The sequence below is a fragment of the Poecilia latipinna genome, unplaced genomic scaffold (genome assembly GCF_001443285.1).
Source record: "Poecilia latipinna isolate Pla-1442-1.1 unplaced genomic scaffold, P_latipinna-1.0 Scaffold1079, whole genome shotgun sequence".
NCBI lineage: Eukaryota > Metazoa > Chordata > Actinopteri > Cyprinodontiformes > Poeciliidae > Poecilia > Poecilia latipinna.
In genome coordinates, this window is record NW_015113695.1 from 1 (window position 1) to 13,648 (window position 13,648).

At 40.9% G+C, this 13,648-nt stretch overlaps 1 protein-coding gene across 2 annotated transcripts in view; it reads right to left on the minus strand.

Moving 5' to 3' along the window:
* Window positions 1-8: 8 nt before the first annotated feature.
* Window positions 9-13,648, minus strand: part of LOC106959438 (glutamate receptor 4-like) — a 58,979-nt gene continuing 45,339 nt past the window's right edge. For both annotated transcript variants that reach the window (XM_015052006.1, XM_015052005.1), the window contains exons 4-7: window positions 6,612-6,796; window positions 4,038-4,091; window positions 3,788-3,946; window positions 9-640 (exon numbers count right to left, since the gene is read on the minus strand). In XM_015052006.1, coding sequence (XP_014907492.1) covers window positions 377-640; window positions 3,788-3,946; window positions 4,038-4,091; window positions 6,612-6,796 — 662 coding nt within the window. In that variant the 3' untranslated portion in view covers window positions 9-376. The remainder of the gene's footprint in view (window positions 641-3,787; window positions 3,947-4,037; window positions 4,092-6,611; window positions 6,797-13,648) is intronic.

A 13,648-nucleotide genomic window follows, 5' to 3' on the forward strand; every position in this document is an offset into this window, starting at 1 on the left:
GTCGATTTCTGTCCAAATCTGTGACTTTATGTTACAGTTTTGTATTGTTTACATCTTCAGTGAATCTAGATCATCATGTCAGCCATCATGCAGCTAAACAGAAATAAAGACAAAGAATGAATCCGTCTCCATCATAATCCAATCCACTGATTTCCTGAAATAAACAAATTTTTTTAGATTACGATTAATTTATTCAGTTGTAGTTTATCTCTTTGCATCGCCGTTTGAACAATGTGTCCAGGCATGTCAACCAAAAGGTACATTTTCAAACCAGGTATCACTTTTCATCAGATGTTTTTCTGTGAAAAATGTTGAGAGTCATGTTTTATTTTCCTTCCACTTTACATTTATGTGCCGCTTGTCACATTAAATCCAATTAAAACAGAAGTTTTATGGTTAGAAGGCGACCAAATGGGAGCAGTTCATGGTGGTGACTAAATGAACTCCGGGTCCACTGGTGTGTTGCTCTCGCCTGTTTCAGGGTGCGCTCCATTTCTTTGCCCTGGTTCCAGGGGGCGGCGGGGTTCGCCAGGCAGTCCCCGGCGTTCCCCCGTCGGGACAGGTCCACCTTTCGACTGCGCAGCGTCCTGAAGGCCTCGGCCATCACCATCACGCCGTCATACGTCAGTGCAGAGGTGTACTGCAAGACACAAGCAGGGGTTAACAGATAACCAGGTCTGTTTCTGACCGGCTGTCTGGAGTTTAAGGATATTTTCCTCCTGATGGTCCAGTAAACCCGGTTCTACTGGAACCAGAACTTCATCATCTGCTCCATCTCCAGCTGCTGTGGTTCATTTCTCTCTGCTCTCAGTCAAACCAACAAAACCCGTTGAGCAACCTGTTCCCCTCCTGGCCTGTGGGGGCGCTGCACCAAGAACCACTGAAGGAAACGACATGAAAAACCTCTGAAGACACAGAGAGCAAATTCCTTCTTCACAAATGAAAACAAAATGGAGGCGTCAGACTTTAGCGGTTGAAGGATTTATCTTTAGCAAAAGGCGAGTAATTTCTCCTGTTATCAATATGCTAGCAAGTTTGTTTTGGTAGTATTTACCCAGAATGCCATGCGCTGCAGTTCACTTCCTGCTTTTGGAGCCAGAGTTAACTTCAACCGAACCCAGATCGAATACAACCGCTAAAATCTGACACCTCCATTTCTGTTTCCATTTGGGGAAGAAGGAAGGACTCTGCGTCTTCTTCAGTGGTTCTTGGTGCAGCGCCCCCACAGGCGAGGAGGGGAACAAGTTGTTTGGTTGGTTTGACTCATAGCAGAGAGAAAGAGAACCACAGCAGCTGGAGATGGAGCAAGTCAAAGCGAGTCTACTGACTGTCGGGTGCTAAAACACTTTAAAAACGATTTAAAACTCAGCAGGCAGAATGAAATGAAAGTCCTTGTAAGTGCAGTCGGGAGGAGACCCGACCCGGTCTGAGGAATGAGCCCAATTAAACTCTGATTTAGCCCAACAGGTTTAATGTTCTGCTGTTCAGGTGTTTTCAGAGGACGTGCAGAGTTTCTTCAACGTAACGGGAGCAGGAGACTCCAGTCATTATTTCCTGGAAACAGAGAGGAAGACGAGAGCAGAGCCCCCGCCCCCGGGGTAAACTCACCAATTTACCCTCATTTATCTGTGACCTGAAGACGCTCCGCTGCCTCTGATTATTTGCTCTGTAAAAATGTTGCTCCCCTTAAAGCGCCATAAATTCTCCTGAAACTAACCTCTGGCAGGGCAGAGAGGTAATTGAGTGAAAGACGAACCGGCAGCCTGGCTTTGGGGGTTGAGGAGTAATAGAGAGGAGGGGTTTAATAGAGGGATTGTGGGGGGGTAACGGGAAGCGTTTTGTCCAGCCGGGAAGCAGCCTGGCATTAATTACCCCGGCTGGCGGGAGTTTATTAACTCTGCCTGCAGCCGGGGCTGAACCCCATTCATTAGCCTGCTGCTCACTGAAACATTATGGCTTCCAAAGCGCGCTAAGCCCCGCCCCCTGCCGCTGCCCGACCAATCACAGCCTGGCACCTGCTTCCATCACACCTTCAGCAACACAAACCTCCCTGTGAACCAGACACCTGCGCAATGCTTCGGTTTGTTTGGAGCACACCACAGAGATGCTTAGAGAAGAGATGATTTTAAAATCAGATAAAATCAGAGTAAAAATAAAAAACCGTTTTAAAACGATGATGAAGGAAAACCAGTGAAACGTAAATCATGAACTCAGCCATGATGAGGAACCTGTCTGACAACACGAAGCAGGTAATCATCTCAACAAGCAGCACGTTGAGCCGTGATTCAAAGAAATTCAACAACAGATGGGTCACCGACTGATTATATACGTTAGTCTGAAATGTTTTATTTTTCTTTTGAAGACCCAAAAAGTCTTAAAAATGTAATCATGTGCAAGTAAAAAAGAATTATATTAAAATATTTTAAGCTTCCCTTTTTTTTCTTGTGGAACATTTTTTTCTGAAGCTGAGCATAAAAAAGTAATAATGTGCAAAATTTGAGCAATTTGTGTTTTTCTACCAAATATTTAAGGGCAATAAAAATACATTTTTCTCATTTATCAGCAAAAACAAAAAAAAAAAACAACAGAGTACAATTATTAATTATTATTATTATTAATTTATTTATTTATTGTTTGTCATTGGGCCTACACAGTAAGTGAGGAAAAATATTCCATTCAATTAAGTGAAAAAAAAAAGTATTGGATGAGAAAAAACGTGCCTTCAGGACTTACGGTAAGCGAGAAATACAAAAGACAAAAGGACAAAAGGTAATGAATGAATACATGCATGTTTTTTGTCCCCTTTGACCTCCCATAGGAGGCCAAAGGGGCTCTGGGGCCCAATGGTTTTATAATTGATGGCTAGACGGAAGGAAAACTCCAGCCTGAGTGGGAATCCTACTTCAGATCCAGAGACATAAATGCTTCTAAAATTTCTAGGATTTTAATAATAATAATAAATTTAATCTCATCAGGTCTCTATCTGCCGATAAGAAGAGCTTGACCGAAGTGTTGCTGTTTTTATGTATCTGAGTGAGTAAAGATGGCGGAGGCAGTGGTCGCCTTGGCGTTTGTTTGTTAGCTTAGTGTCAGTCTAACCGCAGAGTCTCAGTGGGGAGTCCACTCATTTAGGCTGAGTGGATTTCCAGGAGAGAGAGCAATTCATCAACACACGCACACACACACATCGCTGTGGATGATATCACACTGGTGTAAACTTTTAATTTCACCCAGCCCAATACATCACACACACACACGCACGCACGCACGCACTCGGCTCCTCTCTGCTGCTCCTGCGTCTAAAGCAGAGATCTGTGCTGGACACAGAGATGAGCTGCAGGGCGGAGGTTTGCTGGCCGCCGTGGCGTGATGCCCCAGTGCCTGAACCGTGCGCGGCTGAACAGGAAGTGGGTCAGACTGTCACATCGCTGCATGCAGCAGCGGAGGATGACACGCAGACGGCTCTTCCTCTCTGACTTCGCTCCTCAGATCTCCGACCGGCTGAGTCATCCCCATTTTACAAACATCAGAGTTCAGCTTCAAAGTGAAATTAAAACATTTCAGCTTTAAACCTGACCTATAATGCTTCCTAGAGCAGGTCAGGATAAGTCTATGGCCTAGTCAAGGCAAGTTCATTACATTCTCTGCAATAAATCATTCTTAAATAATGAGATTTAAACTCAGTTCTCCCTATTCTGAGCTGTTTTAGGGTCTCTGTCATTGGTTCTGGTTCTAGTCCTGGTTCTGGTTTTAATTCTAGTTCTAGTTGTGGTTCTGGTTCTGGTACCTTGGGTGGGGCGTCGGAGCCCGGGTACTCCCTCTGGTCCAGCTTGTTCCAGCGCTGCATCAGCTTGATGACCATGGGGTTGCTGAAGTTGACCAGCTGGAAGCCGGTGACGTTGGCGCCCCCATGCATGAAGCGCTCTAGGTTGATATCCTTAAATCCCTGCAGAGGACGAGAGCAGTGGCGTTTACAGACGACTCCACGCCGTCACACTACCTGGAGAGGAAAACCAAGATGGAGGCGACCGACTCACCAGGTTGGCCATGATGTAGTGGTAACCCTTCACATGTTTCCCAACACTCACAATCTGAGGAAGACAAAGCCGAGTTAATCTAACAGGATTACAGAACATCACAATCTGGGAGGAAAACACGTTTAATGGCTGAGATCTGTGGATCTCATCATCAGGCATCACTGTGGATCTATTGGTAAACCTCTGGAAAGGCTCTTCCTTTGTTTTAAACTGAAATGCTGAACAAGAAAAGAGAAAAAGAAACGAAAATAAAAAGGATTACAAGAGATTTTTTTCTCTTATAGAAGGCCAAATAACCCAGATTATTGCTGTTAATGTTTCACTTTGCTCCTTTACAAACGGTGCCCCACAGAGGTCGACTGAGATTTCTCTTTAGTCTTTGGCTAAAGACTACGAGCCATTTCTCTCGCTAGCGCTAGGCTAACATGCTTGTTTTGGTTGTATTTACCCAGAATGCCCTAACCTGTAGTCCATTTCCTGCTTTTGCAACGATCTCCGTTTGCAATTGGTGTTCAAACCGAACCAGAGTTCACTTCAACCGCACCCAGATCGAGGTTTGGAGGACCAGAACTTGATTAGTATTCACACTCCAAAAAAACGAACCGGACTTTATAGACAAGCGGACTGGAGTTGGGTTAGAGCGGACTGGAGTTGGGTTAGAGCGGACTGGAGTTGGGTTAGAGCGGACTGGAGTTGGGTTAGAGCGGACTGGAGTTGGGTTAGAGCGGACTGGAGTTGGGTTAGAGCGGACTGGAGTTGGGTTAAAGCGGATTGGAGTTGGGTAAAAGCAGATTAAACTGAACTGGTGTCAGATGGAGCTCAAAGGAAGGTTTCTGTCTGATTAAACAGACTTTATCTGTCTGGTTTCCAGTCCTGATCTTCAGCCGGACTGCAGTGGTGATGCGTTTCCTGTTGACTGCTCTCTGAACCTCTGACTCCACGCTAACGAGGCGCCGGAAGCTGACCCGCATCCCGCAGTGACTCAGCAGCTTCGTCATTAACCGGATTAGGAGCTCTGCCTCGGAAACTGAACCGTCAACCTTTCACCTCCCTCATCTGCATCCAGGCTGCGTTTTAAAGCTGATGAAAACTGAAGCGGGAAAACATGTGCTAATATTGGTTATTGGTTCCTTCTGCTAAAAGATAATTTAACTCATTATTTACATCTAGGAAGCAGCATTTTATTGAAAAGTTGCTTTTGGGCAACATGAAATCTCTAATAAATCAAACATAAAAACTGATGATGTGCTTTAGAAGAAAGCTACAGGAATTATTAACGCAGTAGATTATTTTCCTCAACCAATGAAATATTTCTTTCACTGCATGAAACATTTCACAGACCTGAACTGAAAACAAAAAAAGTCTTTAATAAAATCCTTCCAGGGTTTTAAACAGAACTGGTTCAGTTCAAAGCTAAAGAAAATTATGAATGAAAAAAAAATCTGAAATTTTATTCAAGGTAATAAAAATAAAAAGCAGCAGAATGGAAAAAAAAATGTTTATTCCAGTTTTTAATTCATGTTTTCATCTTCAGTCAATAAAAAAAAGGAGCCTCATTTTCAACAGCCATTCATAGCTTTTATGTTTCTACAGAACCGGGACGTTTTTATCAATAAATAAAATCCCTTGGATGAAAAGTTTTTTATGCTAATAGCATTTAGCATTAATCAACAACTCACTGATGGAAGTGAGAGAGTTCAGCAGCACAAATAAACAGAAAAACGTTACAGCTCTAGTTTTAACATAATTGGTAAAAATGTAAATAAATAAACTTCAGATTAGGCTGAGAGTCGGCAGCAGAAGCAGTCAGCAGAGAGATGGAGGCGGAAATGATGAAGAGGAGCAGGAGGAAGTGGAGGGAGGAGCGGATTCTGAGTGAGCTGCTGCCAGCGACCATCACTGGAGATGAAAACAGACGTTTCCCAGGTTCAAACTGGTCTAATTAGCAGGTACAGCGTCCTCCCAGTACCGCCTGACTGGGAGGGAAACACTCTTTGAAGATGTTGGCATGACGACGCATTAAATCCCTGCAGAGCTGAAGGCAACGCTGCAACCTGAGAGCTGCAGCCAGAAGGTAAAAACCAGCTGAACTCTGAACCTTCAGAGTCACATAGAGACGGTTACAAAGTAGGCCTTCCACCACCTGAAGAGCATCTCAGGTTTAGAACGAGTGAGAAACTCATGCATGCGTTTATCTTTAGTCACATTAATTGCTGCAGCAGAGTCTTCGCAGCTCAGAGAAGGCAGAGGTCGACTTTTTCACAGATTATCTCTTATTACAAACTGTCACAACATGGGGACAGTTTCACAAAAATATTTTTAATGAAAGTTCCATCCTGCAGCTTTAAATCCAGGCTGAAACCTCCATATGTTTAGATTCCTTTGAACAATAATTGAAACATTGATCATGATATTTGATCTGTATCAATCACTTTAACGATAGAACTCAACAACACGTCAAATCTGTTATTAGTTTTCCCAGCTGCTGACTGTATGATGCGTTTATGATGCTTTGTTTTCACAAACTGCCGTGTTGCTGAAACATGCTTTATGATTTATTGATTGATTGATCACCTGCTCCAGCATGTTCTGCAGCCTCTCGGCCTCCAGGTCGATGACGAACTTCTTCTCCTCGCGGCGCTCCAGGTCCTCCAGCAGGCGGCGGTAGTTGGCGTCATTGAAGTTTTCCACACAGATGGCGCTGACCTGCCAGTCATCCAGTCCGGCTTTCTCCATGATGGCCTGCAGAATGGCGTACCCTGAGACACACACACACACACACACACACACACACACACACACACACACAGGACGAAGACAGTCAGGCTCCAATATGCTTCACAACGCCCTCTGATTATCGATCAATATTCCACTGATCGATCTGGTTTTAGTTTAGTTTATCACAGTAAAGACTTCAGAGTTTGACAGTTTTTCACAAAAAGAAAAAACAAAAACGGTAACTGTGTCTTCTGCTAATCGGCTAATGCGCCAATAGCAGAGCTAATTCTTACTTTAGGACTTCAGCTAACTGTGAAAAAACGTTTAGCGTATTTAGCTTTCCCAAATACGATTTTCCCACTCGTTTTGCTTTTCTGCTTTTTAAAGTTTCATTTTAAATAAAGTTGCTATCTTTATTCTGTAAGTAGCCGTTTATATTGATTCTCTTATTTAGAAGTTATTATTAGAGAAACAGTTTTAAGATTTAAAACTGAATATTTTCTTGTCATAAATTTAGTTTTACAATGATTTTCTACTTCTGGGATTTTCTAAAAGCTAATATTTTTCCAGACTATTGAAGTCGGTTCTGTTGACATCATTTAATATTCTTAATAATCTGGATGAATGTTCTACTCCATTAAATGTGTGTTAAAGTTTATTTTAAATATTCCAGAGTCTGTTGGTGCTTTTTAATGCTGCTGAACAACAGTCAGGAAAAATCTCTGTTAATCTCAAGTTTGGACTCCGTATTATTTTACAGACTCGTCTCTGGATCCGCTCTCTGATCTGAAGCAAACAGCTCTGAGCAGAACCTGAAACGAAGTTTAGAACTGCAGAGTTGAATCTCGACGTCCTCAAGGAGCCAAAACAAACTCTGAAGTGTTTCCAGACCGAAGGCAGATCTGGGCGCAGGGCGGCCATGACGGCGGCCACAAGGGCGGCCGTGCTCCAGCAGGAACAGATGTCCCCCTTAAATGGCCCCTCCTGGTGACCATCACAATCTGGCAACCCGGCTCCCTTTGCTCCCAATTAGTGGCTTAACCTGCGCTCTGGCAACCTGGCTGCCTGCACACCTCCATCCCTCCTCGGCCCTTCACTGCCCATTAGAGGGCTGCTGGTGCCAAGACACACACACACACATACACACACACAAACAGACACACACACACACACACACACACACACACACACAGAGAGAGACACACTTGTCCCTGCAGAGAGGAAGCGGTTCGTGGCATTTTGGCTTTTTTACAGCCGAGCCCCCAGATGGGAGCGAAGTGTTTCCAGTTGAAAGGGAAGATTAATGAGGTTTTGTGCTGAAAACAAGAAAAAATTGTTTTAAGTCTCACTGAGGGATTTTTTTTGGGGACATTTTCATGCATAATAATTTAGTATTTTTAGCAGCTGTAAAATTTTATAAATTCTTAAAGACATGATAAATGGGAAAATAATCAGTGTTTGCTGGTTATTTTATGTAGTGGTGGAGAGAAAAACTTATTGGATAAAGGATTGCAGCTTTATTCCATTATTTGGTATTTATTGACAAAATTTGTGTAGTTAAGTCATTTTGTTTGTTTCTAGCAAGACAAAGTATTGTCCAGATATAACAGATGAAAAACAACATTTTGGATAATTATTATGCAATTTCAGAAATGCCAACTTATGTGCAATGTCTCTACCAAATAAATTAAATTAAACTGTATATAAGTAAAAGTTATACGTATCTGATTTATTTAAAACAACAGCAGGTTTCCAGACAATTTTAATTTTTTTATATTACCTTTGATTAATTCTAGCAGAATAGAAAAAAAAAAAATGAAGTTGGTTAATATTTAATGACCAGATAGCAACAAGCTAAAGCTAAAAGGCAATAAGCTGAAGATAGAAACATTGCTGCTTCCTCTCTGCTGCACATTCAAAATCCATCAATGTCAATAAAAATAATTATACAACAGACTAAATATGAAATATAAATGATCAAAATAAGAACTAATGAACCTGGTTAGCATGCTAAAGTTAGCGTCAGCATGCTAAAGTTAGCGTCAGCATGCTAAGGTTACCTAAAACTGAAATACAGTAAAATGTATGTTTCAGAATGTTAGCTTACTGATGCTAACATTAGCATGATAACCAACATCAACATAATTTTCCATCAATCCTGGTTTAAATTCACAGTTTTTGATCTAAACCAGGAAACATCAGGAATATTTGGTCTGAAGTTCAGAATATTTATTAGGTTTTTATTACCTGTAAACCAGAATTATCAAAACTAGCAAGATAAATGGCCAAATTATATCACATTCAGTGAAATAGATCTATATTAGAGTCTCAGTTTTAAATTTCTGATTGATTTCCTTCTTTATTTATTACATCTTTAGGAAAGTCAGCAGCGAATGGAAGGAAGCCAGAGAACAAGGGAGAAAAGATGAAAGATTATCAAAAATAAAAAGGAAAGAAATGGATAAAAGGGGGAAAATGAAGGAAAAAAGAAAACAGGCAGAATGAAAAAAAAAACCTAATAATGTGAGGTGGAGACATTAAGAAGAAAATGAAGAGGATGAGAAAAGGAAATGGAACAAAAACTGAAACAAGTAGCAGAAATATAAAAAGATTAAATAAAAGAGAAATAAAAATAGTGAAAGAAAACAAAAACATTACAGGACTAAAAACCAGGAATGAAAAGAAAAATGAGACATAAAGATGAGACTGAACAGGAAAACATGTTGAATAATGAGAGGAATGGATATGAATGTCAGTTTGAGCCCAGAAACAGTAAAAGCTGTAAAAATTAAAGATGTTTGTAACAAATGAGTCTGCATGTAATCACTGAACAACAATATGGCAACAGACAGTCAGAAAACCAGATTTAACCGTCTGACAAACCAAAAACTCCAACATTCAGCTCAATAAATATATTATAATTAGACCTTTGACATGAAATTCACCCAGGATCTGGTACCATTAAATTTACATTAACTAAGAAAAACAAATAGATCCATAAATTACACGACGTGTCAAAGTGTTAAATTAATCAGCAACTGAAGGCAGGAAGCCAAGAAAGCACCAGAAACCTGTCAGCATTTAGAGAGCAGCAAATATCGGCTGATTCAGTAACGCAGAAAAGTTTCTGGATTATCAAACAAGAAACAAGTCAAGATGAGAAAAACCAAACATCAATCTATAAACCTTCACAGAGTTTAATAAAATCAATACTTCTGTTAGAGGAGTCAAAATATTAAACTGAGAGCCTCAGGAAAAACTCAAATTATAGATTTTTGATGAAGAAAATCAGGAATAAACACAAGAACCCTGGCCTCTATCTGCTCTCACCGAACAAGACCCACAAAGTTTAAAATAGTGAAGTTTGGTGGGAGGAAAATCACAATGTGGTGCTGTTTTTTTAAATCTTTCCATCATGTCACTTCCTGGAGTGTTGCTTTGACTCTTCCATGCATGTTTATGAAATCCTTTAAGGCAACCATTCAGCTGGCTGGACCTGGCTCTGCCTTCGAGGCACAGCTCCTCCCCCACTCAGCTCCTTCAGACTAGCCAGCACCAATTAGCAAACGCCTGGTGGAACTGCTGAGCTCATTATAGGAGCTGCTGCTCAGAGCAACGCTGGTAAAAACGTAAAAAAGGGCGGAGCTTCAGAAAGAGCAGAAGTTTTCAAAGAGCCCAATTTCAGAACGTTAAATTAGAAAGTAAAATTTCTTTTAAGTCATATTTGATATACAGCATTTTTATAATGTGGAAAGTTGACATGGTGGCTTGGTTATGCTATATGGTGGCGCTCTTTGCCTAGAAAACACATGATACTGGCCCTTTAAAACAAATATTCCTGACTTCTCTGCCCTGGTGTTATATGGTAAATGAGCTTGCAATACAGTGATGAAGGCTCCACGCTGTCCAGAAACCAGAAGCAGGAGGACAACATGTTCTCTCTCTCCCCACATGTTGCAGTTGCTCGGCCCGAGCTAGCGTTAGCGTTAGCTTCAGTGGGCCGACACCCAGACAGAGCCGGGTTGATGCTGATTGCAGCCAGCTGCTGTTCCTCCTGCAGCCTCCAGCCACACATTCATCAGCTGGTAATCAGCCGGCCCGGTCCAGGCTGCGCTGCACTTCCTGTCCGGCCTCTTTATGCCGGACAGGCTGAGCGCCGTGCAATGGGACATGAAGCCTCGTCACCACGCCACAAACAGAGCTACTGCTGCTGCTGGGATTTCAGGCATTTAATCTGTTAGCTTATTCATTTCTGGGTCTTTCTGGTTGTTTGGTTTATTTTCTCAGAGAAAACCAGAACCAGCTGAGAATGTTCAGTCATCTCAGAAGCACCGGCTTTAGTTCCTCAAAGTAAAGTTTAAGCTGTCAAAACGTTGAGATAAATATTATTCCTACATGCAGATTATTACCTGACACGAAACGTTATGAATAAGCTTCACCATTTCATTTAATGGCATGAATGTGACAACATGAATCATCAAGTGACAGAAAAGACATGCAAAATTAAAAAAAAATAAATTAATTAATAACCTACAACTGCTGCAATTGTTAAGCACAAATAAGGCAGAAGTAAAATAAAACAAGAAGAAAATTAATAAAAATGTTTAAATGTGAAACGTATAAAACCAATATTAAAATATATTCAACTGGCGGTTATAGTCATTTAAGAACAGAGATCATTTGAATTGAAGTTAGCGCATTAGCATTAGCTTCTGCTAAATGATGTGTTGGTGTAACGTGTTAGCGTTAGCGAAGCTCATTATTTAATGAGCGATGCCTCCACTGGAGGATTTAAGCATTTATTAATATTTATAAGGAATAGACAACAAGACTTTGAGTACTCTGGTTCGGTTTACATCAACATTTAATTTCATTTGGGAACACTAAAGCACTTCTGAATTTGAACGACTCCAGGATAAATAACCTCTGACCTCTACCTCTTTTCTTTCTCTGTTTAGTTTTACAGTAAAATCTGTTTTTAAATTTCCCATAATTCTTTGCTTCCTGCATTTTCCTTCCTTTCCAAGCTGCATGTTTCATTTTGTCCTCCTTTCAGAACGTTTTGTCCAGTTTCCACAGAGACTCCAGAGAATCAGACACGTCTCCACGTCTAAATGTCTCAGAATCATTCTGCATTAGCAGGAGAAAAATTCTGGTTCTGCAAAACACAGAAAAACCGACAACAAAACTGAAGCAAGAGACCATGGAAGAATTAAAATGTTTGATTGTGCAGAAGGTTGAACTGAGCTCTCCGGTCTAATCTGGATTATTTTTACTTTATTTTCTCTAATCTGTCATTTCCTCATAGTTATTCAGATCAGGAAAAGAAATAAAACTGTTTTAAAGATATATGTCTGGATGGCTTTTCCTCCTAGGTCAGACACTTCACAATACTCTCAATGGAATTCGCATTATTGCGACCACAGTTTTTCATTCCACCAAACTTTCCTTGATCTGTAATCTTTGCCAGCAGCCTTCCCATGATTCAGTTCATAGTATGAAATCAAAATCTGATTTTACTGGATTAATAGAACATTCTAATTTATAACGGGAGAAAATAAAAATAATAAAACTACAAAAGTAAAGTTGAAGTAATGCGAAATCCAATCATTGTGACTTATCTCATAATCATCACTATTCTCACAATATTGACTTTATTCCCATAGTTCAACTTTATTTTGATAATTATATACCTTTTTCTAAACATCATCACTTTATTCTCATCTTACTAGCTTTATTCTCATATTTTGATTCTGTTTTGATAGTTTCATATTTCTTCTCAGTGTGCCTCTATAACCCTCCATCGTCCATCTTCAGTAAACATTTCTTCTCTCCTCAGACTTCCTGTTTCCTGTATATTATGATAAAATATCTGATCATGTGGGGCTGCTCTGTGGCTCTCAGCACAGCAAACCGTTTCTGTTTCTGGATTATCTAGATCAGCTCTGGCTGCGTTTTGCTTCTCCTGCCTTTGCGTCATTACTATAAAGTTTCTGATGAATCTGCGTTAAAGTCCCGCTGCGTCGTTCTGCCAGGCGGCGCCGCCTCCAACAGGAAGCCATGTTGGATTTCTGCAGAACACTTGATCAGATTCCTGCGGCTTTTGTTGAGCGGAGAGAAGAGAGAAGCTTTTTACCCAGTCAAGCATGCGTGACCCCCAGATAAGAGACGCAGAGGCAGGAATGGGTTTTCTGAGCAGATTGGGTCGGTGCCGCAGCCCCGTCAGCCAATCAGCTCAGAGATGGAGGCAGCGGCCCGCCAGGCGCCGCCACCGCTCTGGCTGTAATGGAAATGTGACACGGTGCGCTGAATCCGAACAAACCGGCAGCAGGGAGAGAAGTGTGAACCGAGAAACGCTTTCCGGAGGTTTCACTTTGATATTAAACCATAAAACCAGAAAAGAACAGATAAAACATCCTGACACCAAGATTTATCTGCATTTAAAAACATTAAAGTTCAACTCTGAGAGGCAAAAACCAGAAAGAAGGTTTTGGAGTGGCCTAGTCAAAGGCCTTGCAGAAGCTGTTCAGCCATCTCAAAACGGTTGAGTAGCAGATCACACGCCAACCAAACCTAAACGCGTTGATTCAGGGAGCAATTACTTTTTAATAATCTTTTTAAAAAATGCCTTTTTGTTTTTACTCTTGATCTTCAAATGAGTTTGATGATCTGAAATGAAAACAGAAACATCATCACTGAAAGCTGTTATTATTATTATTAATCATTTTAATTATTAGAATTATTAATTTATGATTCCACGATTGTGGAAATTTACGCAAAATCAACAGATCCCCATATTTTTACACACTAACTGAAGATTATTGCAAGATTTCAGCAGAAATTGTCAAAAAAGAAATCGGGTTTACGCGATTTTATCTCCCACCTGCAGGTGG